This window comes from Cryphonectria parasitica, assembly GCF_011745365.1.
Source record: "Cryphonectria parasitica EP155 unplaced genomic scaffold M406scaffold_1, whole genome shotgun sequence".
In the NCBI taxonomy this organism is placed as follows: Eukaryota; Fungi; Ascomycota; class Sordariomycetes; order Diaporthales; family Cryphonectriaceae; genus Cryphonectria; species Cryphonectria parasitica.
In genome coordinates, this window is record NW_024468909.1 from 2282035 (window position 1) to 2307865 (window position 25831).

The 25831-nt window shown below is 52.5% G+C and overlaps 9 protein-coding genes across 9 annotated transcripts; 6 read left to right on the forward strand and 3 right to left on the reverse strand.

Annotated features, from left to right (window-relative positions):
* Positions 1-2970: 2970 nt before the first annotated feature.
* Positions 2971-4107, forward strand: M406DRAFT_325523 (uncharacterized protein; the record flags this gene model as incomplete). The annotated part of the gene is made up of 2 exons (XM_040919989.1): positions 2971-3062; positions 3123-4107. 2 exons carry the CDS (start codon positions 2971-2973, stop codon positions 4105-4107), a joined length of 1077 nt encoding a protein of 358 aa, XP_040781010.1.
* An 86-nt stretch (positions 4108-4193) lies between these two features.
* Positions 4194-5554, reverse strand: M406DRAFT_320160 (uncharacterized protein). Its single transcript, XM_040919355.1, has 2 exons — positions 5323-5554; positions 4194-5217 (listed from the first exon to the last, which is right to left on the reverse strand). Exons 1-2 carry the CDS (start codon positions 5536-5538, stop codon positions 4360-4362), a joined length of 1074 nt encoding a protein of 357 aa, XP_040781011.1. The 5' UTR covers positions 5539-5554; the 3' UTR covers positions 4194-4359.
* A 422-nt stretch (positions 5555-5976) lies between these two features.
* On the forward strand, positions 5977-9241 carry M406DRAFT_284577 (P-loop containing nucleoside triphosphate hydrolase protein). The gene has a single exon (XM_040918575.1). It carries the CDS (start codon positions 6267-6269, stop codon positions 9042-9044), a length of 2778 nt encoding a protein of 925 aa, XP_040781012.1. The 5' UTR covers positions 5977-6266; the 3' UTR covers positions 9045-9241.
* Positions 9242-9898: 657 nt separating this feature from the next.
* On the forward strand, positions 9899-11255 carry M406DRAFT_325526 (uncharacterized protein; the record flags this gene model as incomplete). Its single annotated transcript, XM_040919990.1, has 5 exons — positions 9899-10232; positions 10309-10440; positions 10550-10632; positions 10697-10823; positions 10900-11255. 5 exons carry the CDS (start codon positions 9899-9901, stop codon positions 11253-11255), a joined length of 1032 nt encoding a protein of 343 aa, XP_040781013.1.
* A 758-nt stretch (positions 11256-12013) lies between these two features.
* On the forward strand, positions 12014-14236 carry M406DRAFT_343984 (uncharacterized protein; the record flags this gene model as incomplete). Its single annotated transcript, XM_040921937.1, has 9 exons — positions 12014-12095; positions 12158-12212; positions 12307-12357; positions 12415-12510; positions 12584-12658; positions 12738-13224; positions 13285-13313; positions 13367-13459; positions 13517-14236. The coding sequence occupies 9 exons, from the start codon at positions 12014-12016 to the stop codon at positions 13611-13613; spliced, it is 1065 nt and encodes a 354-aa protein (XP_040781014.1). The 3' UTR covers positions 13614-14236.
* Positions 14237-15325: 1089 nt separating this feature from the next.
* M406DRAFT_216214 (uncharacterized protein) lies at positions 15326-18207 on the reverse strand (the record flags this gene model as incomplete). The annotated part of the gene is made up of 5 exons (XM_040915479.1): positions 15326-15499; positions 15611-15658; positions 15723-16036; positions 16103-16615; positions 16695-18207. Coding segments are annotated over 5 exons (2562 nt in total), but the record flags the coding sequence as incomplete, so codon positions are not given.
* Positions 18208-19668: 1461 nt separating this feature from the next.
* M406DRAFT_237578 (uncharacterized protein) lies at positions 19669-21364 on the forward strand (the record flags this gene model as incomplete). Its single annotated transcript, XM_040916063.1, has 4 exons — positions 19669-19752; positions 19827-20028; positions 20093-20496; positions 20663-21364. Coding segments are annotated over 4 exons (1392 nt in total), but the record flags the coding sequence as incomplete, so codon positions are not given.
* Positions 21365-23029: 1665 nt separating this feature from the next.
* M406DRAFT_284587 (uncharacterized protein) lies at positions 23030-24099 on the forward strand (the record flags this gene model as incomplete). Its single annotated transcript, XM_040918576.1, has 1 exon — positions 23030-24099. The coding sequence occupies one exon, from the start codon at positions 23030-23032 to the stop codon at positions 23945-23947; it is 918 nt and encodes a 305-aa protein (XP_040781017.1). The 3' UTR covers positions 23948-24099.
* Positions 24100-24868: 769 nt separating this feature from the next.
* M406DRAFT_325531 (uncharacterized protein) lies at positions 24869-25308 on the reverse strand (the record flags this gene model as incomplete). Its single annotated transcript, XM_040919991.1, has 2 exons — positions 24869-25055; positions 25088-25308. The coding sequence occupies 2 exons, from the start codon at positions 25306-25308 to the stop codon at positions 24869-24871; spliced, it is 408 nt and encodes a 135-aa protein (XP_040781018.1).
* Between the last annotated feature and the right edge of the window lie 523 nt (positions 25309-25831).

Consider the following 25831-nt stretch of genomic DNA (forward strand, 5'->3'; position numbering starts at 1 on the left):
AGCAAACATTTAGCTTAATTCGACAAAATAAGAAGAGAAGAGAGAGAGGAGAGGAAAAGTAAAACGAGGCAACACTTACAAGCATGGTCCAGGCTCGCGAGATTGTTGATGTTGGCATAGTTTTTTCCAAAAAAGTCTGACCATGGCGGTGCATCTGAAAAATCGACGGCGCTCAACCGCGTAGTGGTAAAGACGCAACCAACAGAGGTAGCTCGGTCATAGCGTGAAATAGGAGTCAATGTTGAAGACATCTTGCCTGCTATCTCGGGCTTCAACATGGCGGCGTTCACGGCGGGCCAGCCAGGTCGAGTGAGAGGTTGGCCGGCGGGAGTAGTAAGCGCGCATCCGCCCAGGCTGGAGATTTCTGATGTAGATCCCCTCTTTTGGAGGAGATCCATGGTGACGCGACCAGCAACTGCGCGCTTGCCGGAGTCGGACGTAGGGGCTGGCCCAGACGTAATGAGAGAGGGAACAGCGGTACCAACAGGTGAGCCCGTGGCACAGCCTGCGTTGCATAGTGTTTGTGTAAGCGGGACATTGGTTTGAGATATAAAATCTGCCGGTGGTGTGCACACCGTGCCGTTGGATGAGACTGTCGTTGTGGTGCCTTGCACGGAGCAGGCAGAGGTCGTCCGCGTGCATGTGGTAGTGTACGATGAACAGGAAGATGAAGAGCCGGAGGCGGTTTGAGCACAGCTAACAACGCAGTCAGAGGCAGTTTCCGTGGCGGAACAGCTGGATGTAGAAGAAGTTGTTGTCGATGTCGAACCTGTCCCTGAAGTCGTGGTCTGCTTTGTAGATTCTGACGATGATGCAGTCGTCTTCTTTCCAGATTGTGACGACGTCTGACTGGTTTGTGTGGTAGATCTTGACGACGATGTATCATCGCCTGAATCGTCAGTCTCAGGTGGAGTAGTGCAGCTGCCGACCGAGATGCCAAAGACCTTGATGCACGGCATATGAAATTTTGGGAGACCAGGAAGCTCGTACTCGACATCAGGATCTGGGGGCAGATTCCACAGGACAACGCCCCGGCCACCTCCGACGACGAGGAATGGCACGAGTGTTGTTGAAGAATGCGCGTCCGTCGTGGTGATCCACTGGTTGGCCGTCAAGGACGGGTTCGAAAGAGTGATGCCCGTGAAATCAGCAGGGACAGTAGTAACAGTCGCAGTGATACTGTCAGATCCGTGTGTAGAAGTACCCTGCGTCTGGCCTTTTGAAGAATTTGGAGCAGTACTTGTGGTGGACTGGCTTGTTGAGGAAGTTTGGACGGTACTTGTAGTGGACTGGCTTCCTGTAGAACTTATTGTGGACTTCATGCTCACAGCAGTAGCAGTTGAATTTACAAGCGAAGTCGAAGAATAGAGTTTAGAGCTCAGGCTGGAAGACAGAGTGCTTGTCACTGACGAATTTGCAGCTGAAGAGGCATTTGTCTTAATTTCAGAAGAGACGCTGCTTGTCGTAGAGTTAGCCGACATTTTCAGGCCTGTGGATGTAGTTGTCCCGGCCTCAGAAGCAAGACTGCTTGTCGTCGCGTTGGTCGAAGATCTTAGGCCTGTAGAAACAGTCGTGTCCGAGAGGGCTGTTATAGAGGAAAGTCTGATACTTGCTGCCGTATCCAGAGAAGATATCTGACTGGAGCTTGTCGTCGTTCCCGAGAGGCCTGTTTTGGAGGAACCTCTAGCAGTTTCTGAAATGTTTCCAGAAGACGTCTTCTCAGTGGAGGTTGAATTTGCAATAGATGATCTCTCAGTAGAGATGCTATTTGAAGTATTGACGCTGCTTGAAGGGCGAGCGCTGTCGGTCGGCAAGAAGCTGGGTTGAGCGAGCGGCACTTTATCAGAAGCCTTCGGAATATTCCAGCCAATGCCTTCCGGCCCAATATCATAGCTGTAAGTGAAGAGCGTGGTGGAAGAGCCATTGTTTACGGTCAAGACAGTCTCGGTATAAATGGTCGAGGTGAGGTTGGCAAAGCCAGAACGTGTCGTGGGAAAGAAGGTTCCCGTCCCTCCAGCGGACGTCTCAGTGACATTTGAGCTGTCTCTGGACGAGGAAGAACTGCTGAGCGATCCAGCAGATGTGATGAGTGGAAAAGATAGGTGAAGTAAGAGGGAAAGTAAGAGGGAGGAGACCGAGTATGGTGACAACGGCATGTTGATTTATTCTTGCGATGTAAGTACTTACTTATCAGGAAATACACACGAGAAATTGTGAGCGGGCTCGAGCTCTTCTTGAGGTAAACGACGAGACTTGGAGGGAATCTTTATTTCTACTACATAATTATTGCAACTGTTTCGGGGCACACATAAATCGAGCTGAATTTTGGGATCGCATTGATCGAATTCACATTCGACTTATTATGTACACACCCGGAGTGCTGACCACTCACTGTTCTATGAGTTGGGGCGGAAATTCTAATTAAGCCCACACGAAACTTCAAGAACTTTGCGTCTTTTGAAGCTTGCAGAGAATGAGAGATGATAAGGAACGGCATCCATGATGAGACTCGCGGTGAGGGGGCCCATAGAGTAGACGTGCTGAGGCTTATTCTGACCGTCAAATTCGGCCAGGGCTGCGCGGCCGTCTTTGATATTCAATGTTGTAGCGTCGAATTCATGGATTCAATAAATAGGCACAAGGTAGAATGCATCTTACAATATGTACAACTCTTACAATTTAGCGCCAGGATCAAGCCAATTGCTGAGTAGAACTGACCAACGACTAATGCACTACGAGTGTGGTGTTTTGTTCGTATTTCTTGAAACCCGCCCCCATACGAAGCGCACACGCGGCACACCCTCTTTGATTTAATTTTAGGCCAGCAACCCATCCAATTTCGATTCCAAGCTGCGTTACGCAACTTGAAAACTATTCAAAATTTCATGAAATAAGCTCTGAGACGCAGGATTCAGCCAGGAAAAAAACAAAAAACATTGGCTGCAAGATGAACCACTCATGAAAACAAACATGACGGCCGGCGGTAACCAGCAATTCACGATGGGCATTTCTCAAATCTACTGTGCCGTATGCGGAGCTCCAATGCTTAGCAACGGGCTTGTGTGCGTCTGGCCGTTCCTCTCAAGACTCTATTCTTGAAAATATGCTGACAAGAGGCGCAGAGAAAACGGCTCCAAGAAATGGCTGAACGAGAGTGTGCTGTTGACCACTGCCAAACGAGCCGAGCACGACGAGGGTGTCACGATTGACGAGTACTGCCCGCCAGGCTTGCACTCAACGTACCACTTCGTCTTGGGCCCCAAACCTTCACCAGACGAGCAGAGAACGGTCCTCCAACTCGAGGCTGAGGCGGACGACACAGGCCGATTTCTCATCCTGGATACTACTACTGCTCCTTCCGTGTCAGGCAAGCTGTTAGCTGCCATGTGCGTCGAGATCGACAAGCCCAAACCACCTCCAGGACCACCCGAACACGGCGCACCGCTCTACCTCCCCGTCCACCGCGCCTGTCTCGAGCTCGCCAACCGCTTCATCAGCAGCACAGAAACATCTCTCCTCAGCGGCCAGACCGTTGCGCCAGATGGCATCACGTCCATCCGACAGCTGTGGGAAGTCCTGTATCGTCGATTGCCTTGGACGCTCCACGGTCGGACGTGGGTGCTTCCCTCGCCGCAGGAGTACTTTGGCGGCGAGCTCTACCGCAACCTTAGCTATGAGCCAGACGATGATCCCGAGGCCGCTGCGCTGCATGAGCAGAATCCGATACAGATTCCTGATCTCACTGCTTCGGTCCTACAGAACCTCAGACCACTCGATGCAGAAAGCGGCAGCAGCAGTCAAGACAGCGAGTGGTTCTTTGAAGCCCTCATCACTGCAAAGCTATGTCCCTGGCTCTGGGATCTCGATACCGACGTCATGCGTGAAAAGCATCGGACCGGGCATTGGGACTGGACGCATCTTGCGCGTGGGCTTACCCATGAGAACGTCATTCAACCGCCCGCATCATCGGGAGACAATGGTGGTGACCTCCAGCTTAGCTTGCAACTGCGGAACCGACGCCGGATCTGGCGCCTTCTGGAAGAGGCACGTGTTGACGATGTCGCGACCACGGAGGAGGAATTGAAGGCAGCGAGGGGGATGACATAGGAAGAGGTGTTTGGATCGAGCTGGGAAACAAACTGAATGAGCACGCTCTAATTAGCGCGGTGCAGAATTGTCGGAGTTGGAAGGATGAGAGTAGCACATCGTGTTGCTGCCCGTAGGCGGTACCTGATCGCAGAAAACAAGATTATAAAATGCCAAACCCACTTGCGCATCTTTTTGACTCCCAAAGCAGATATGCCTCATTTGATAGATAGTACAAGCGCACCACCCGACAATATGCTTCATGCCATTTATCTACGCTCTTGCATCCTGGCCGGGATTGATAGACTTTCCACCTAGCCAGCCAAACCAGCCCTTCTTTTGCTCCACAGGCTCCTGCTTCTCCACAGCCTCACCCTCCTTGCCATCTTCATTCCCGGCGCCCGCTTCTGCGGTACTGTCGATGCTCTTGTCACCTTCTGCCGACTGCTCCTCTGGGGCTTCCTCTGCCTGTCCCAGGATCTCTTTCGTGCGCCAGTTCCAGACCTTGACGCCGTCCGGCAGGCCGACCTCGTGCTCGACATTTTGGGACCACTTCCGTGCCCAGAAGAGGTCGGCGTCGTTGGACCAGTAGATGGTGGCCTTGTGGAGTCGCTTTGATGGTTCTACTCGCTTGCTGTGCTTCTTGGATGCCTTGTTGGGCGCCGCAGTCTCTGAGGGTGGTGCCGTACTGGAGGCCTGCGCATCGTCTTCCAGGGCGGACTCCTGTGCCGCTTGGCTGTCAATGGTCGCCAGCTCCGCCTCAGCACCCTGCGCAGCGTCGACTTCGCCCTCAATCGCCTTCGCCGGCTCCGTCGTCCACATCAGGTTGCCTCTCCCGGCGCCTGCCAGCACCGCCGCTATATCCGCCACGGTATTGGGCTTCTGATTGTGAATCTTCTCGCCCCGGTCTCTCCGGCTCAGCTTCTGGAACTCCTTGGCCTGCCACCCCCACTCCAGCTCGTGGAGAGCCCTAAACTCGCGCAGCTTCTGGAAGACGCTCCGGCCCACGACGCCCTGACCGCTCCCGAATCGTATCATGCATAGCGGCTGCCAGTAGTCCTCACGAATGACGGGTGGTTTTTGTTTCTTGACCGTGAAGGGTATCTGTGAGAGGTATTTTTGGGAGTCGCGCTGTTGTAGAAAAGATAGGCTGTCAGCTCATGACGTGTTGACAGCTATTGAATGGCCCCATTGGAGTCCAGTCTCGCATTCAGAAGGAGAGGTTGAAAGACGTACTTGTAACCTCGGCTCATGTGAGTATATCACCATGCCATTCTCAATGTGGTTGAACACATATATGTTCTCTCCATGGCCGCGCCCGAATCCCGCTAGATGGTACTTCTTCCTCCGGAATTTTGTCTTGGAATGGGCCTGCCTTATGCTCGTCCTGGAGACGCCTATCGACAGGCTGTCGAGTATGCCGACAAGCGAGGTCGGCGAGGAGGTGTTCATGGCGGCTTGCTCTGTGTGGGGGGGGTGGTGGGACTGGATTGAGCAGCAGGCAGTCCAACCTCGCCGTCGCGATGCTTCTCGCAATGCGCGAACAAATTTCCATCCACCCGGCTCGTCTTAGCTAAGCAAGCCGCTGCGCTAAAAGGCATTGGAGCTTGGGCCAGCGGGTAACCTTCCCTGCCCCCTGCCATGAGAGGAATTCTTTTGCTCGCGGCAGGCTTTGGGTGCAGCAGGGGGCGTCCAGCCGCACCTAACCCCGCTCTCTGTGGCTGGACCTTCCCTTGTGGCTCCCCTGAAGACCGCTCGAGCTTGGAAGCATCCAGATCCTTCCACTGGGTGCTGGAAGCAACCAGTGACGTCGTGACCTTCCCAGAATCATCCCACAACAACCAGCCTGTGCCAGCTCATGCTAGCCTCAACAAGAACCAACTCTCACCTGCATGAAGGCGCGTCCAAAAGGTTCTCAGCAAGTCTACGGCTCCACAGGGGAATCAGGATAAAAGTATTCTGACTCTTGGGGTCTGCACTTGATTTCCCCTCTCTTCTTCCAAGAAACAACACAAACTAAATCAAACCAAAACCATACCAGCACGGTTTCACATCGTTGCTCCGTACAACCAAGTCACACTCACCGACTCTTTTTTTTTTTTTTATTACACGACAACAACGTTTTTGATACCCACGCATTCCGTTTCTAATTTTCTGTTTTCTTCACCAAGCTATCCATCATGAATTCAAAGATGGAATTCACCGACAGGGCCAAGAAGGCATTGGAGGATGCCATGGCCTTGGCCGAACAATACGCCCACAGCCAGCTCCTCCCCGTCCACCTGGCTGTCGCCCTTCTCGAACCCCTCCCAGACCAGTCCAAGGACCAGCAGAACGGTCCTAAGGGCACCCAGCACACCCTCCTGCGGCAAGTTGTCGAGCGAGCACACGGCGACCCGCAGCTCTTCGACCGAGCCCTCAAGAAGACCCTCGTCCGCCTGCCCAGCCAAGATCCTCCGCCAGAGAATGTCTCCATGGCACCCACCTTCAACACTGTCCTTCGTAAGGCAATGGAACTACAAAAGGTGCAGAAGGATAGCTACATCGCCGTCGACCACCTGATCACGGCGCTTGCTGAGGATGCCGGCATTGCCAACTGCCTCAAGGAGGCCAACATTCCCAAACCAAAATTGGTGCAGGATGCCGTGCAAACCATCCGCGGCACGAAGAGGGTGGACTCCAAGACCGCCGACACTGAGGAGGAATCTGAGAACCTAGCCAAGTTTACCATCGACATGACCGCCATGGCGCGGGAAGGCAAAATCGACCCCGTCATCGGCCGTGAAGAGGAGATTCGGCGAGTCATCCGAATCTTGTCTCGCCGTACCAAGAACAACCCCGTCCTCATTGGCGAGCCTGGTGTCGGCAAGACAACCGTCGTGGAGGGTTTGGCACAGCGGATTGTCAATGCCGACGTGCCCGACAACCTGGCCCAGTGCAAGCTGCTCTCGCTCGATGTGGGTGCCCTGGTTGCCGGTTCCAAGTACCGAGGCGAGTTCGAGGAGAGGATGAAGGGCGTGTTGAAAGAGATCGAGGACTCGAAGGATATGATTGTTCTTTTCGTCGATGAAATTCACCTGCTCATGGGTGCCGGCTCTTCCGGTGAGGGCGGCATGGACGCAGCCAACCTTTTGAAGCCCATGTTGGCCCGAGGCCAACTCCACTGTATCGGTGCCACCACTCTCGCCGAGTATCGCAAGTACATCGAGAAGGATGCCGCCTTCGAACGTCGATTCCAACAGGTCCTGGTCAAGGAGCCCTCGATTCCCGAGACCGTCTCCATCCTTCGAGGTCTCAAGGAAAAGTACGAAGTCCACCATGGTGTCACTATTGCCGACAGCGCCATTGTCGCTTCTGCCAGCCTTGCTGCCCGGTATCTCACCTCTCGACGCCTGCCCGACTCTGCCGTTGATCTCATTGACGAGGCCGCGGCAGCTGTCCGGGTAGCCCGGGAGTCGCAGCCAGAAATCATCGACTCCCTGGAGCGGCGCCTGCGGCAACTCAAAATTGAAATTCACGCCTTATCCCGCGAAAAGGACGATGCATCCAAGACGCGCCTTCAACAAGCCAAGCAGGATGCTGCGAACGTTGAGGACGAGCTGCGGCCCCTGCGCGAAAAGTACGAGAGCGAGAGAAAGCGTGGCAAGGACATCCAGGAAGCTAAGATGAAGCTCGATCAGCTCAAGGTCAAGATGGAGGATGCCAGCCGGATGGGCGACACTGCTCGCGCTGCCGACCTTCAATACTATGCCATTCCTGAACAGGAAGCCAACATCAAGCGACTGGAGAAGGAGAAGGCTACCGCCGATGCTGCTCTCCACGCCAACGGTGGCGACGGCGGCTCCATGATCACTGATGTCGTAGGACCAGACCAGATCAACGAGATCGTGTCTCGCTGGACCGGCATACCCGTCACCCGTCTCAAGACTTCCGAGAAGGACAAGCTCCTGAAGATGGAGAGTGCTCTCGGAAAGGTTGTCGTTGGTCAGAAAGAGGCTGTTCAGGCCGTCTCAAACGCCATCCGCCTTCAGCGGTCCGGCCTGAGCAACCCCAACCAGCCCCCAAGCTTCCTGTTCTGTGGTCCTTCTGGAACAGGCAAGACGCTGCTGACCAAGGCTCTCTCGGAATTCCTCTTCGACGATCCCAAGGCCATGATTCGGTTCGACATGTCCGAGTACCAGGAGCGCCATGCCCTCAGCAGAATGATTGGTGCCCCCCCTGGATACGTTGGACACGATGCCGGTGGTCAGCTTACAGAGGCCCTCCGCCGCAAGCCGTTCTCTATCCTTCTCTTCGATGAAGTCGAGAAGGCGGCCAAGGAGATTCTGACTGTTTTGCTCCAGCTGATGGACGACGGTCGCATCACTGATGGCCAAGGACGTGTCGTCGACGCCAAGAACTGCATCGTCGTCATGACTTCCAACCTGGGTGCTGAGTACCTCGCCCGCCCCAACGCAAAGGACGGCAAGATCGACCCGACCACTCGGGAGCTCGTCATGAACGCTCTGCGGAACTACTTCCTGCCCGAGTTCCTCAACCGTATCAACTCGATCGTCATATTCAACCGTCTTACCCGGAGGGAGATTCGCAAGATTGTCGATGTTCGCATCAGCGAGATCCAGAAGCGCCTCTCAGATAACGATCGGCATGTCTTCATCTCCGTATCCGATGAAGCTAAAGACTACCTGGGAAATGCTGGCTACTCCCCAGCCTATGGTGCTCGTCCACTGTCGCGCCTGATCGAGAAGGAGATCCTCAACCGCCTCGCGGTCCTTATCCTGCGGAACAACGTCAGGGACGGCGAAGCGGCGCGCGTCGAGCTGGTGGATGGCAAGATTACCGTTCTGCCGAACCACCCAGATTCCGATACAGAGGACGAAGATATGATACTGGACGACGAGGAGGATGCTGTGGATGAGATTGTCAAGGACGACATGGATGAGGACATCTACGATTGAGTTTCTCTTCCTCTCACTTCACAGGCAAACGGCGTTGGGCAAGCATGGTTATGAGTTACGAATATTAATACAGCATCGTCAAATTGCGATGTTTTGGGAGGCAATATGATTTGGCGTTTATGCTTGCAAGGGATGTCAAGACTGAAAAGATCCTAGTAGATAGATAGTCTTCAACATGATACATCTGCAATCAAACTTGTAATAGCATCTGTGCACTGTGATATTTGGGATGAGTATGTCTAGCTTCGGGATGTCCGCCAAGCTAAGGAACGTTGATATAGATGGCCGGGAATCGCTGCTGGCCAAATAATTATCTTAAGGGATCGGAGCATATTTAATGTGATGATAATTTTCCTCTTAATTGTGATTTTTGATAGCTATATTCCGCGGGGAGGGGTGTTCATTGAGGCGCGTGCATCACTTCCGGTCACATTAACTGAGCACCAAGCCGTCTCAAGCGATTACCAAGTAATTAACGCAACCGTTTCAATTGACCGTCATTGTCCACGATTATTTAAAGCTTATCAATAAGTCTGGACCAAAATTGCTGTACTGTATTTTTGTAGTGGGGTGGTGGCCTGTTAAAAAGCAAACAAAGCAGGTCCAGTCCCCATTGGGTTCTGAATAGTGGCCAAAAGCTGAAAGGACTTGGAAGTATGCTGTTGCCACTTGCTATTACAATTCAAATGTAATTCTCGCCTCATAGAATTTCAATGCACCGCCTCGAACTTGGACTCGAGTTGATCAAATTGGCTGAGGCAGATGCAATCAAAAAAATCAAGTCCCTATTGACTGAGCCAATATTCACCCTCTACTCCCGGCCCAGTACCCCTACTCGTCACTTTCACTCACTCATGGACAGTCTGAAAGAGGCTGCCCGCCGCACCCTCATTCAAGCTGGCCTGCGGCACCAGTCCCTCCCAACGACTAATGATGCCAAGGACAGCGAGCGTCTCCTTGCGTCGCCGTCGCCATCGGGAGACTCGGACCTGACGGCGTGCGAGAAGAAGACGCGGGACTCATGTGAATGTGTCTGCCACCAGACGGGGCCGCTGTGGCCGCTGCAACGGCTGATGACCGCTCGGATCAATTTGTTTGCGAGCTTGTTCTGGCTGCTTGGTGCGCTGTTGATGATTCTTGCGTTTGGGGGGAAGCGGGGAATGCCTGAGAATGGGATCTTTGGTTGGTGTGAGTAATCATTCGACTTTCTCCTTCTGTCCAAAGAGTGTCTGGTCAAGTAATGTTGACATTTCTGTCCTTCTAGCACCGGTTGTGGATGATAACATGTCGGAGTATGTCGAGTATACATTTCCTTATTTCGATGTCGATCCTGGCCAGGAGCTGTGGAACAACAAGCCGACATATGAGCAAGATGTCAGGTGGTATGAATCGTACAGTGAGTATCCGTTTACCTCTTCTCTTTCTTCTTGTTCCCCTCGGGAAAGAAAAATCTCACCGTTAATGATTTGGATTGACTGACTTGTATGTGGTGTACCTCATCAAAGACTGGCTCACGGCCGTTCCAACCAAGGATGCCGAGCAAATACCCAATGGCACAGTCAGAATCCCAGGTGATGAAGAAAACAGTGTGAGTTCATCTCTCTTCCTACTCCTCGATCGACAAAGCTGACAGGTGCTGCCACCCCCCTCAGCTCGTGTGGCTCGGCGTCTTCCACGAGCTCCACTGCATCAACGTGCTTCGGAAGCTGGTTTGGTTCGAGTACTACAGTGTCATGGCGGATCTGGTCGCTGGAAGGAACAATATGAGAAACCATCTAAGTGAGTTTCAAGGAGCGCTCTTCCAACCGAAAAAAGACCTTGAAAAATCACCCCCGCTGACATTAAGAAAAACCAGTCCACTGCGTCGACGCTATCCGCAAGGCCACCATGTGCCACGCCGACATAACCCCGATCCCCTTCTGGTCCAAGCCCGAGCTGAAAAACGGCGAGATCACGCCCATGTTCAAGACCCCGCACACGTGCCGCAGCTACGACCGCGTGCGCACCTGGGCCGAGGAGCACCGCGTCGAGCACTTTGAGTGCACGGACGAGGTGACGTGCGGCGCGCTGAACGCCATCACCATGACGGTGCCGCCTGGCGACCCGCAGCCTACACACTGGCCGGACCCAAACCCGGCGGAGGCGGATGTGTACACGGAGGAGGATAAGAAGATTTTGCAGTGCGATAAGAGCGTGCTGGACTGGTGCTGAGGTGGAAATTTTGTCCATGTGTGGGCTATGTCGTTGTCATCTGAATACTTTATTTCTTGCCATGAATTTTGGGGCTGAGTATTCCTTCTGCCCCCCCTTTCCTAACATCTGGGATGGTGATGAATTTGAAGAGCAGAGTACCAAACAAAAAGGAAACTACTTTACCTTCTTTTTCTTCTTGTTTTTTTATTATTATAAAAAAAATATGAATTTTTAAATTCTCTCTCTTCCTACTCCTCCTCCTCTCCCTCTTCTTTAATTTGTCTCATAGTCCACCCTTTCTCAACCTCTTTCTACCCCCAAAATAAGAAGCAACTCGTTACTTCAATACGAGCAAAGGCTCTGCCTCGGCATACCCTGTATAAGTTACCCGTTTCGGCAACCCAATTGGTTCCCCACACAGTCCGGTGCCGGATTCCTGACTAAGAATCGTCCCGAGGCCCGGCTTTCGGTGCGGAAGTATGACGCTGCAGAAACCAAGGAGAGGGGCAGGGGTTTTTTTTTGCATATGTGGCGGGCCTGTATGTAAACTGTGGAGATGCCGGATCAGATCAGGAGGAGAGGTTCTCCAGATAAACCTGCGCCAAAAATTTCAAGTAAAAAAAAGAGGACCAGTGCGTGCGGCGGCCAAAAGCCGGAAGCTGGAACAAGAGTTATCACAAAAAAGAAGAAAAATTCACCACAGCTGCTCATCGGTTTTCACATTCGTATCATCAAGAACAAACGAGGAGCAAGCGGCGCTCAAGGCACAGACAGCAATGGCTGAAAAGACCACCATGAAGGCCGTCGTCTTCGATGGCCCGTACAAGGTTTCGATCCAGGAACGGCCGGTTCCGAAGTGTAAGCCATTCACCCCCGTTCTCGTGGTGCTGAGACGAAACGAAAGCCTGACTTGTGAGCAGTGCAGAGCCCCGGCGACATCATCGTGAAAGTGCAGGCTACCGCCCTGTGTGGATCGTACGTTGTTGTGCTCTCAACCCCGCTCTCCTCCCGCGCCAGATCGTGGGGTGTTGGAGCATGTTGTGCTGACGCTGGACAATTCGGCGCAAAGTGAGCTGCACGTCTTCAGAGGTCACCAGCCATCCGACACGGGCTTTATAATGTAAGCAATTTCTCGCTCGCGGGTTGTGACTGGGTTCCTTTCTAATGCCATACACAGGGGCCATGAGTTCACTGGTATCGTCGTGGAGGCAGGCGAGAACGTAAAGACTATCAAGACGGGAGACAAGATTGTCTCCCCGTTCACAACAACATGGTAAGCATGAAAATAGAACCTGAGACGTTGACAAGAGATTGTGTCGGTAGCTGATATGGTCTTATTCGTGCAGTGGGAAATGCTTCTACTGCCAAAACGGATACTCGTCCCGCTGCGTCGAGTCCCTTCTTTTCGGCTGCCCAAAGCTGTGAGTCGAACCAGCCCTCCAACAACCTCGTGCTTTTGTACAACTAGCCAGCTGTGCTGATGAGATACGTTTTCTTCAGAGATGGCGGACAGGCCGAGTACGTCCGTGTTCCCAACGCAGATGGCACCGTGATGAGGGCCCCTTCCGAGATCCAGGACCAATGCCTCGTGCTGATGGCAGACATCTTCCCCACCGGCTATTTCGGCGCCAAGAATGCCTTCTCCCGGCTCTCGCCCGGTGAGATCGAGAACGGCACCGTCGTGGTCATCGGATGTGGGCCCGTCGGCATCTGTGCCATCATCGCCGCGCTCGAGTACAAGCCGAAGCACCTGTTTGCCGTGGACAGTGTAGAGAGCCGGCTGGAGCAGGCGAGGCAGGCAGGGGCGGAGCCGCTGAACTTCATGACGGACAAGGAGGGCATGTTTGAGCGGGTCAGGGGCGCGACCGAGGGCAGGGGCGCGGATGCCGTGATCGAGGTTGTGGGATTGAGTCCGGCGCTACGGACGGCATTTGACCTGATCAGACCTTGGGGTGTGATTTCGAGTATCGGTGTGCATAACGCGGAGGTGAGTGACGCATTTTTGAGACGTGCCTTGGTGCCTCATTGACTGACGGGTTCTGAACAGATTCCATGGACTGGAAATGACGCGTATAAGTGAGTTTGACCTTGTAGCATGCTTCGAGGTCCATCGTGCTAAACCAGTGCAGCAAGAACCTCCGCCTTTCCATGGGCCGATGCCCTGTGCGGTCGCTGTTCCCCGAGGCGCTGGCAGTGTTGGCCAAGCAGCAGGACAAGTTGAGGTACGTCTCCATGTGTCCCCAGTAGTGGTTCAAGAAAGCCTGGCTAACCAGCCACAGCTTCATGTTTGACAAGATCATGCCATTGGAGGAAGCCGTCGAAGGCTATGAACTTTTCGACCAGATGAAGGTGCACAAGGTAATCTTCAAACCTTGACGAACGGGATGAATCTTCTCCAAGGCGTAGTCAACTTCATGATGTAGTCAAGGTGTCAAAAACCGTCCATAGTATAGCTCTGTGAGATGACAGTAGTTCAGAATGCGACAGATCTCGCAGCAGCCGCCCGAATGGTTAATTCTGCCTCGGCTTGACGATCCCATCGTGCATCATGTAGTAGACAATCGTCGAGTCATCATGGACCACAGCCATGAGCACCCTCTTGCCGCGCTTGGAGCCCCGCCACTTCTTCCACTCGGGACAAGTACCAGTCAGGTCCTCTCTGGCCTTGGCAGCAGGCGGCAGCGCGTCGACCGAGTCCAAGACGGCGGCAAACGCGCGCAGACTCATCTTCTCGGAGAGGTGAACGGGCAGCACCCATTCGTACTCGGCCTCCTGAGGGATGGCTTTCCCAGAAGACTTCTCCGCCTTGATGATCTCGATCTGCTCGTCTGGGTGGACGTACATGCGGCGAGGCGACAAGCCTGAGATGAGAGGTCGTGTCTGGGAAGGGTTGTTGTGGGCTGTGACGTCTGTCCAATCTTGCTGGTTCTCGAGATTGTTGAGGACGATCTTGGTCAGCCCCTCGAGGTGGGGAGAAAAAGACATGGCCTTTAGTCCTGGCTCCTCAATGCTGTTGTTTGCTCATGTGTATGCGAACGGTGTCTGGATGGATGAGTTGGTTGGAGGGAAATGTGATAAAATTACAGGGACATACCCACAGAAGGGTGAATGGATGCTGGCTCTTTTCTGTTTACATAATCAAACTATTGTCTGTGAATTAGGAAGGAATGGGACCACTGTCGGTAGAAAGGGGCTGGTCACCTATTACCCTAACCCTCATATCTTTCTTGTCATTTACAAACCTGAGTGAGCTGCTTAGATAGTGTATTTTCCTTCTTTTCTCAGATACTATCGCAATTCATGCGCAAAGGACTCATTTTCGAGGACCACAATTTCAGTTGAGATCACATTGATGGAGGCCCATAAACCTCGGTCTATATCTGCTACAGCTGTCAAATTCATTTACGTCACAATGGCTTGCACGCTGCACAAGATGACATCAATTGACGAAAGGCACATGGGCTTTTTCTACTGGTGAAATCAACATCACCACTTGCGGACATTCTTCAAGCCACCTTACTTCATACAACGACTCTCGTTACATGATCTATTCTATAAATGACGTGTTCTACCAGAATGGCAAGGAAATGTGCCGTCTTTCGTCTGTTGGCTAAGGCCTGGAAGCCGCTTCGCCTGGTTCGATCCAACTGGGTCGGCGCCGCATGTGCTTACTTTCGATATCTGCCATGGTTATCATAATCCTCTTCCTCATCATCATATCCACGCTGCCCTCTGTTCCTAGTAGTACCCGCAGCCGGGGCTCCTCGTCTACGTCGGCTCAACGGTGTCTCCTCTACATACTCCTCCTCATCAAGATCATCCGACTTAGTGGCCCGTCTATCGCCTCCTCTCGGCCGCTCCCATCTCTCCTCAATAGGGCCCCGACGCATCCTTCCGCCGCGGTCGGATGGCGTACTCACGTATTCCGGAGGCACAGATGACCGGTTCTGGGCTCTGCCAGGGGTGAATCGCGACGGATGCCCACCGAGGAAGCGCCTACCAGCCCGCAGCGACGTATCCTCCCATTCATCGTCCGAGCCTACGAAGTCATCCCTGCGCAAGAGCATGACCTTGGCATAGTCCGAGTCTCGTCCGCGTGTGAACTCGAGGTAGTCATCAAAGCGTCGGATGGACCGTGCGACGATCTTGAACTGGTAACTATCGAGTTTGCCTTTGTTCTTGTCCTGGCTGGGCGAGGCTGCTGCTGTTATCTCTATATCTTTTCCTTTGGAGCGAGGCGATAGGTAGTCTGGAGCGTTTTCCTCGCCACCGCCGTAGTTGTAATCTTCATCATCGTCAGAAACATCATCATCATAGTCTTCCTCGTGTTCGTGATGTTCGGGTCTGGTCGAGTTAAGCCGGCTGAAGTGCACCAAAGAGTATGCTACTTGGAAGGCGTTGCGGATTTGCCTGCCGTTCCACTAACGAAGCAAGGGTATTAGCAACAAAGATGGAAGCAAAGATTATAAGCAGATCTCTGCTTACTCGTCGGTCACGTCGCACGCGCGTTTCTTCCCAATGTTGTATCGCGAAGTCAAGTATACTGTTCTCGTCGATCTCGATGGGTACGAAGTTCGAGTTGTCTTCCCCTTGACGCTTGTGAAGCTCTGCCCTGGAATTTTCAATCTCCTTGACCCTTTGAATATTGAGTTTGAATATCTCCATAGTCTGCTTTCTTTTGAGAGGAGGATAATACAGTGTGAGGTGAATTCTCGACCGAAATGCTTCATCGACAGTCCCCACTCGGTTCGTTGTCAGGAACAGGACGCCGTCGTAGTAGTCGAGCACCCGAAGGAACACTGCGAAGAATAGAGATCAGTGGCTGTTATACTTTCGGCTTGGCGAAAGGCTTTGATATTACTGACCAGACACCAGGGAGTTTCGCACCAAGTCTCCAACGTCCCTCTTGGCGAGGAACAGATCAGCCTCATCCAACAGCAAAACACAGTCCCATAGCGTAGCAAGACGGAATGTTTCCCGAAGTGCTTTCTCGACGTCCTTCGGCGTCGAACCCAAATCCCCAGATGTAAGCGCGAAGAGCGGCTTGCGATTGGTCAGAGCCACAGCCTCGGCGGTGGTAGTCTTTCCCACACCAGGCACTCCGTGGAGAAGAATCACAAGACCGGAACCTTTGCCGCGGATGAAATCCTGATCCAGAACGGCGTCTTTATTCTGTCGACGAGTATCCTGCTTTTGGAAATGGCTTCCCACGAGGGACTCCAGGATACGTTTGTGTTCGATGTCGACTTTCAAATCCCTGAAAGAGTTCTTGGGAGTAGAAATGACGCTTATAGAGTCAACGTTGGCGACGAAGAATTTGCGGGCTCGAAAGGAATATGCGATCAGGCGCTGAGGGAAAAGAAGCTTGTGGTCCGAATCTATTGAAACAATTTGAATTTCAGTGAGACCTTTGTCCTATCATAATGATACCGTAGTTTGGGCCACAAAAATACATACCAAAGTCGAAAACCCTCTCAGTTTCCTCAAAGACCTTTAAGACTCTGTCTTTCTGCACCATGCGATGGGACTGCAGAATACTAAAACGCCCGACCGTCTCTATCGTCGCCCTTATGTATCCCTGCATTTTCGAGCGTGTTCTATCAGACCACCAAATGATGGTAGGCATGACGTTCGGCGACGAAGCATTGCCTTCGAAATCCGCTGGTAGGGCCAATTGGGGCTTGACGAATTCGGCGCCGGACTGGAAGCCCTCTTTGAAGTCAACCATAATTTCACCCTCGACATGCTCCACTACCTGGTCCTCCCGGACCTTTTCAGAATCTGAAGACTTGATTCCATGCTTGCCTGATGGATAGGTGCTATGGATCAACGTCCATCCGTCGTAATACAGGTGCTTTTGTTGCACAAAGAAGAGGAAATTCTCAGCCCGCGTCGTGAGCTTACTGCGGATGTCGGCTTCGTCGTCTCTGAATCGTAATGGGTACATTGTCAAGGTTCGAATGTCCTTTTCCCCTTCGTACTCGTATATGTTTACTACCGCAGGAATGGGTCCGTACTTTTCACCGTCGAAATCGATGTGAAAATGATCCAGAGAAAATGCCAGCCGCGTGACACCGGGGGCATTGTCCTTTGGTGGATCTAATTCCATCTCTTCCATGTATGCATCACATAACTTCCAGTAACTCTGGAAAACAGCCAGCCCGCCGGTCGTAGAATGGTAGGAACCAGCCTTGCCAGCCTTGTCTTTGTCCTCGTTGGTCTCCTGCGGCTCGTATAGGATGTCTCCAGGCCTGAAATACATGGGCAAGTCCGAGAACCGCACTTTTTGTCTGGTTGTTCCGGCGGCCTCGGTCCACATAGGGACGACATGTTTCTCCACAAAGTCTATATAGAGTTGCATGTGCTCCACGCCGGAGTGCAAATCAGGGAGGCCAAAGACGATGTCCTCTAGATCCACGTCGGATGGCATGCACAGCCTGTGTAAGGGATCTTCACTTTCGTCTTTTTGAGCCGAGGCTGTCGTTCTACTCGGCAACGGGCCTATTGTACTAGGTGTGTCTGGGTCAAGAGTCTGAGGCGTGTTGGCTCGACGTTTGAGAACTTCTAGAGACTGCTTCGCAAGCGGAAAGGAGTAGTAGAGGGTCTGGAAGGGTCGCAAAAAAGTAACTGGCTCGTCGATGCTCCAGTCATCTTGAGCCGTCAAACGACTCAGGATATGGAGGATGGCTGGTGACTGGATCCTCACTTGATGAATGAACTTGTATTCATTGCCGTCTGGGTGCCTGAGCAGTGATGGAGTCTGCTTTTTGCGGCGGCGCCTTGCGTTTTCTTGGGATATTTCCTTGCTCATCGCATCTGCGTGTCCCGCAAGAACTTCTATGATATCGAATCCTTCATCACGAGAGAAACGATTCATGAAGGCCTCGTAGTTGCTCCACCTAACTTTGGTAACTTTTGGCTGCTTTCTGACCCACTCAGACCTGTCTTCTTCTTCGCTGTCCTCACTGTCTGGAGAGTCTCTTCTATCAGAAGCATCGTGAGACTCACGGGTGCCATCTTGGTTGACGGTCTGGTCATCATCGTCTTGGGCATCCTCGGTGGTCCCCATGAGGCCACGCGCCAAGTGAGGATCGCTGCTGTTGATGCTGCCTCCAGTCGGTTCCTCGCTCCTCTCCGAAATGCTGGCAGGTCTCGATGGCTCTGACGGATCATCAGGTACGTCAACACTCTCCTCAGGCACGGCCAGCGTCGTAGCAATAGAACGCTCTTCAGTTTCCATGATTGATGTATATCGGGGATGCCAGCTTTCAAAGATGCAGACGGTTGATCACAAGTGGTAAGTGAGTGTTGCGCAAGTCGCGACTGCGAGGTTTAGACCAAGGGCTTTGCACAGCGGGAAGGAATGAGCCGCAATCCCCTCTCTCAGCCTCATTCGCAACCCAGTTTCCCCTTCTTTTTCTTACGGCAGCTGGATAAATAACTAGGACCCAGCATGTTTGGCCAATTACTTTGGTTAACTCCGAACCGCCAGGAGCCCCATGCTTGCATGAGGAGTCACATTGCGGCTGATTGAACATACATGAATGGCTTAGCTGAAAACGCCTGGCGATGCAACCACTATGGACAAGCAGAAGATAATTGGCGGAAATGATGACTTTTACCACCCCACGGCGAACATTAACCGCAGGTTATCAGTAAGCAACAATCCACTCAACTTTGTACCCAGCTAACAGTTGAGGTCGTCATGCGTCCACACTTCATTCATGCAATTCTTTTCCGGCTAAGGCACGATCTGCTATACATGTACCCTTGCCGCCCCTCTATGCACATATTTACCTAGACTTTTCTCTTCGGTAACAGGTAATGCGCAAAGGTCTCAGGGATGTGCGCATGTTTTACGAGCGCTAGCAGACGCGGGGGTCAGCAATCGATTGACTTAGAGATCTTGTTCGTCGTCGGCTTCGGAAGGTTCCAGTCAGCCTCTATACCTGCCTTGTTGGTGGACAAAGCACTTTGACCTGAGGTTTGACAAGCTCAGTCACAATGGCACTGGATTGGACAAATCCTGGCCCGCCCGAGAGAGCAGTCACAGCCGAATTCATCCAGTCCGACGAGGCTCAGGAACTTCGCCAGATAGTCCCAAAGGCACCCCCATACGACGCTGATAAGGGTTGCTTTGTCCCAGCCGGCGGGTCAGTGACCCAAAGGTTGGTGATTTCTGCATCGATCAATCCATACGCCAAGCCAGAGATTCACTGACGTTCATAGACAACTACAGATATCGCTGGCGGCCTTGGAGGCAGCCTTAACCGCAACCTTGCCCGCGGTACTTGGGCTACAGAAGGCTGTTGTGACGACATGCAAGGACTGGGACGATCTCACGCAAAAGGTCCTCACAACCGAAGAGGAATATGCACAGCAGGGCAAAGAGACCTGGCGTCGGATCTGGTATGGAATCGGCGGTGCATCCAAGGTCATAGATCCTTGGATCGAAGTAATACCAAACGAGTATGGTCTGGCAGTCGTGAAGACTGGTGTTGCAGTTCTGTTCAAAGTAAGCGTCGTCGTTAACTTTGTGTCAAGGCTGGCATTCACCGCATGGGTGACAGCTGACATGATGCGCACCAGTTGGCCGCTAAATCGGTTGAGAAGCGGGAAAATATATCACAGGCTTTTGAGAAGATTCGGGATGCCATGACTTCAGCGAACCCCTTGAAAGGGAGTTTTCGATCACACCCAGACGTTGCTGCCGCTCTAGACGAGCTCTATAAGGCCATTGTCGATTCGGTGAATGATATGATCATCCTCACTGCGGAAAAGGAGCAGTTTTGTACGTCTGTTCATCATTCTGAAGGTTGACGGGGCACCATGAATATTCACTGACCCTTGACTAGGGAGGGGGCTGAAAAAGAAACTGACCCAGAAAACAAAACGCCCCGATGTTGACTCCGTTCTGCACCTAATGTCTGAGAAGACCCAAGCACTCCAGACTGCCTTGAACACAGCTCGAGATGATGCAGTCGAGATCACAAATAGGGCGATGAAGTACACGGCTGTCAAGGTAACTGGGATAAGCAACAAGATCGACTTACAAGGAGGGGATATCCGAGGCGTCAAGACAATTGTCGAAGAGCAACGAGATATGTTCAAGGATCAGGGCCAGAAGATTGAAGAACTCCCAGACATTCTCGAGAAGCTATGGAATAAGAAGCAGGCACTTGCGGAGGCCCATGTAGCGACCGCCTCGAATGAACTATCGGCGGAATGGGAGGCTCGGCTTCTGAACAAGTTCATCGACGTCCTGATATCAAACCAAAGTATATTATCCTGCCCGACATTTAGTTTTTTTTCTTTTTATACTGTTAACACTGTCAAATCCAGAGGATGTTCACATCCAGGCCATTACCGATCGCGAACCAAGACGTTCCCCCAGACGCAGAAGAGGTGCGGTGATCAATGAAGAGCAGTTCTGCGAGGCAATTGCGGATCTGCCCAACAGCGAGGTTGGCCTACCCGACGTCGAGGGCTTTACTCTCCAACCAGACAGCGATTGGGATGCGGTCTCTATGTTTCGAGGTAACTTCAACGCCAGGACTCAGAGCCGGGTGCAGTCCCTACTTCAACAAAACCGATTCCTCAGCTGGATGAATGGCTCGTACCCAGACCTTCTCCTTATCCTTGCCAATCTGCCAGATACAGGCATGCAGCATATCACGGCCATGTCTGTTTTATGCGCAACCCTCGTTTCAAGTCTGACCAATCTTCGCCGTGGGCACGTGGTTCTTCACTTTTTCTGCGGCCTGCATATCAATTCTCGAGATCCGAGCCCAGGACCGACAGGGCTGGTCCGGTCACTTATAATGCAAGTATTTACATATCTACGACGAGACGGTCTTCTCAGCTTGGACTTTCTCAACGACCGAGCCGATGTGAAAGCCATCGAGGATCAGGACCTGGAAATCCTCTGCCGCACACTGCAGTCGCTTCTCGACCAGTTCCAGCCGAGCACTCAGGTGTACTGCGTTATTGACTCCATTACGCTGTTCGACAGCGAGGACTCGGCCTATGATCTCGAGGTAGTCCTGGGATATCTGCAGGAGATCGTCGAAGACAGCCAACTGCCAGCCATATTCAAGTTGATGATGACGAGTCCGGCTCGATGCACCCCGCAGCTGACGGAGTTAATTACTGCAGAGGGCCGATATCCTGATCGGATCTTGAATCTGTCGTCAGAGCAATCCTTTGTAACTGGAGGCATGGATGATTACGACATGGGGTGCCATCTTTCGCAGATGTCTGTGTCAGCGGGTTCCAGTGGGTACTGGCAGAGGTCTGATATGGACCGCAGACGGCTGTATGAAGACGACGACTACGACTGACGAGCAGATAGAAAGCAGTGTACCTTTTCCTTGGATGTTTCTCACTTTTCTCTCTCTACTTTATCCTGCTCAATGGCGATACATAGAGTGATATGTGCTATGAATGAAGGCAGGTACGAGTGGTTTAGCCGTCAGTGGCTTTAAGTACAGTGTAATATCACATTCGGACATCTTTAATGAGTATTTGACATAGCGAGTGAGTGGAATGAATGTGCATGATTTAATAGTAACAATCACGCACTGATGTATAAGCAAGATTCCGGAACCTGAGCTGCCACAATCTTAAGCGATCTAACACTTCTCATATGCTACATATGTACAATCTTGTGCATACGTCGAAGCAGCTTGTGTGACCCTAACCCTATAACTTTTCAGCCATATAAACTTATCTGGAATTCTGACGTAGTACCCTCTCATACTCTGTTCTTTTTCTTCAGACAAGATCTCGGAAGGCTCCCTGTCTCGCATCACAAGGGCATCCAGGGTTACCCTTTTGGGTGCCCTGGTTGCCTGTCACATACTTTTCAATGTTGAATCCTTTTATTTTTATTCTACTATGGTGTAAAACGTTGAGGGGCAAAGTGACCAGTGCCGTTATTCCTTAGTGCAAACCTTGTGTTCTACTGTACCATGCTGTAGTAACACCGGCACTGCTTGAGGCTAGACCCCTTTCCCCTGCACTTCCCGCCACAGCCACTTTCCAAAGACCTCTCGCTTCTTGTTTCCATTCTATTACGGGAGCGAAACCGAGAACGGAAAACAGGTTGCTCGTCTTCGCGGCAACAAATTCTATAAACAGATCCTAAAGTCTTCTTTTCACCACCCTCCGAGACTCACGACACATCACAGTCCGTACTTTGCTATCATTTTAATCAGACTTGCATGTTGCACCGGCCTGGCTCACCAATCATCTTCTAGGCCAATGACCCACTGAATCACTACCACACCACAGCGACGACAAGCGACAACGACTCGCAGCTGACCACCATGGCCGACAGCGTCGGCAGTCAGCCCATCGGCCCAGGCGCTGAGCCTGCGGGGCCGCGATCCAGATCATCGACCATTGCGTCCAAGATCTCTGGCAGGGTGCGAAGCCTATCTAAGGACTTCGAGGCGTCCAACCCACCAGCGGGTTTCATGGCAGCCACGAGCGAATTCGCCTCTTCAGCCGTGGTAGGGGACGCGCTGCGGAGGAACAGCAGCGCTGGTCCAGGAACCCCTTCCCGAAGACAAACGTTTACCGAACAGTCGACCGAGCTCGTACCTCGCGAGAGCGCCGAGGACAAGAGCAACCGCAGCCAAGATAAGACAGAAGGAGGGAAACGGGAACAGGGTGAAGAGGGGGACACGAATGCGGTGGTTGCGTCTACGTCTGCAGAGAAGGACGCTTCGCCATCCATCTCGGATGATACCGCGCCCGCCGTCATAATCGAAAAGAGCCAGGATGGGGGAATGGGAACCGAACCTTTCGACAACGGATACCACTTCCCACCAAGCTACCCAAAGCGCGAGGCCTTCAAACATGGCCTGGTGTCATTCCTGCGGTACTCGATCACGCCCATGGGCTTCTGCGTGGTGCTGTACGGGCTCAACGTGGTTGCATGGGGAGGCATGCTGTTCCTCCTCCTCTGCAATGCCTCTCCGGCCATGTGCTACCCTTCCTGCAATGACATCAACTCTCCGCGGCGGGTTTGGATAGAATACGATTCGCAGGTGCTCACGGCCCTCTTCAGCCTGACGGCCTTTGGGCTTGCGCCGTGGCGATTCCGGGATTTGTACTACCTGATGAAGTATCGCCTGCTGAGTCGGCAGGATGCGCTCCGTCAGCTGGCTGGCATCCACCGCGACTGGTTCCGGCTGCCTGCATCGTCGAGCTTGCCGGTTGATGTCGGGCCCGAGAACGCCGACAGTCTCTTGGCGCAAGGACAGATCCCGAAGGCTGCTGTGGCGATCCCAACCAAGAAGATGCCTGATCCTCCCCTGACTGCTGTGCGGGCACCACCGACCAAGGTTTGGAAGCTGGATTTTGTCATCTGGATGATGGTATGGAACACGCTGTTCCAGTGCGTTTTGTCTGGTGTGATGTGGGGGATGAGCCGCTACACCAGGCCCAGTTGGTCCACGGGTCTGTTCGTCGCCCTGGGCTGTATCGTTGCGGCCATAGGCGGTCTGGCCATGTTTCTGGAGGGCAAGAAGGTGAAGGGCATTGAGGGCGTACCGCTCTCAGACCGTGATCGCGAGAGGCTCGCCAGGGACAAAGAGCTGGGCATCACGCACTACAACAACATCAAAGACAGGCCATTGACCGAGGAAAAGAAGGGAAAGAAGAAAGACAAGAAGACGAAGAAACAAGACAAGCCTGTATCCTGAGAGTGGCTCTGCTCGTCAGACGACCTTTGACGACGCGACGACCTACATATACATTATAATACCTCTTCTACGACATATATATTCAGACGGAGCCTAGCATAGGCACACATGTGCGCATGTTACCATGAATGGCTTCTTTGAGCGTGCCCGGCAGATCTGGACTTTGCAAAATCCTCCTCGCCTTTGTGCTACTCCATCTCAACCTGGTGCCTCGTGAAAATCGTCACCCGTTTATGGCGTGTCACCTCGGAAGGCTCCGCACCCAGTCAATACTATTAGCCATATCATTGCTTCGCAACAGCATCGTCATGCTTGTCAAAGACCAGACACCCCTTCTTTCTAAGTCATGCAGATGCTTATAAGAAAGAGCCATTCCATTGCTTAGACAAGACTAAGCCGAGTTTGAAGTAGATACAGTCCGTCTGGCTCGACAAGAAAGCTCTTTCTGATCCTGCAAAGCTGAATTTATAGCTTTCCTGCTTGAATAGTATTCTCACATCTAGTTTGGATCATTTCCCAGAATAATGATATGAATAGAGACGGCGTCTCCGGCCGTCTCCGGCTGTGTCCTAAATTCTCGTCACGCGTCAAATCACTAGCAGTGCTGCCGGTCAGGCGTTTTCTGCTATGCTCTATTGGATAGAGAAAAAGCGGAGTGCTCAGGATGAGGTTAATTACGCAGATCTGAGTTATCTACTTCAAAAAGAGTTTGATAGTTGGCAAGACAAGTTTTGCTTTCTTTTCTAAATCACATTGGATTATACTAAAACAATCAGTATTGAAGCCTCATTCTGAATATTCACCTAATTAGCTTTGATACTATAAATTGTACTTCCTATCTCACAATATATCCTTTGAACAGTGCTCGATACAGTCATGTCCATACATACACAAGAGGTTACATAATCGTAATCCCCAACTTCACCTTGAGCTGAACATGTATTGACCTGAAATAGAGAAGAAGATGATGACGATGATGATGACAGCTGCATCGACAGCGCTGTCGGCGGCCTTCGGAGGGCTGGCCATCCTCTTCGGCGGGACCGACCCGGAGGCGCCGGCCAACGACGAGCGTCCAGGCTCGGGCGCCACCACCATCATCCTCCCCCTGGGGTACGTCGTACCGGGAGCGACTATTACCATCTCTGTGGGCACCGGGACATGCCCACGCCCACTGCCGCCTCCTCCTCCGCTCCCACCGTCGCGGCAGCCCAGCCACCTCCGCTGCCGGCGCAGTCTCCCGCGTCCCCGGCTGCGGCCCCCAGGCCCGCCTCTTCGGCCTCCGGCCCCTCAGATAGTGAGGTTGGCAGCCACAAAAGCCAGAAGAAAAGTCGAAACGGAAGGAAATCGGAAGGAAGCATGGGAGGCTAAGTAAGGAATCGTGGCCGGGAAGCCGGGGCCTGCGCCGGTTCGGCACCGGGAGAGTACGCTATACTGCATCGCCCGGGGGGGGGGGGGGAGTGGAGCTGAGTTAGCAGGGACAGTGCAGCGACATTTGCACTTTGTTGACATCAGAGATGACGATTCTCGACCTTCCAGCATTGCGACGCAGGAGAGAATTCTTGTATTTGCTTTTGGGTCATGCATTGAGCTAGATCGTTCCAAAGTCAACAAAACACGTATTATGGTACTTCGTTCACTACGCACGTGAACATGTCAGCATGGATATTAATAGGGGAGGCCACGAGACATGTGTCTCGCCCCAAGACAGGCCTGTCCACGGGTCGTCTCAGCGGGAAGCAACCATGCCGAGCAAGCGAGTGAGCGGGTACGTACCCCTGCACCCCTGCAGCTCGGGCACTTCCCTCCTGCGCCTTCGCCAACCACCACCTCGCAAAGAACCCTCGGCCATACGGTATCGGGTCTTGAATAGGCAACAACAAC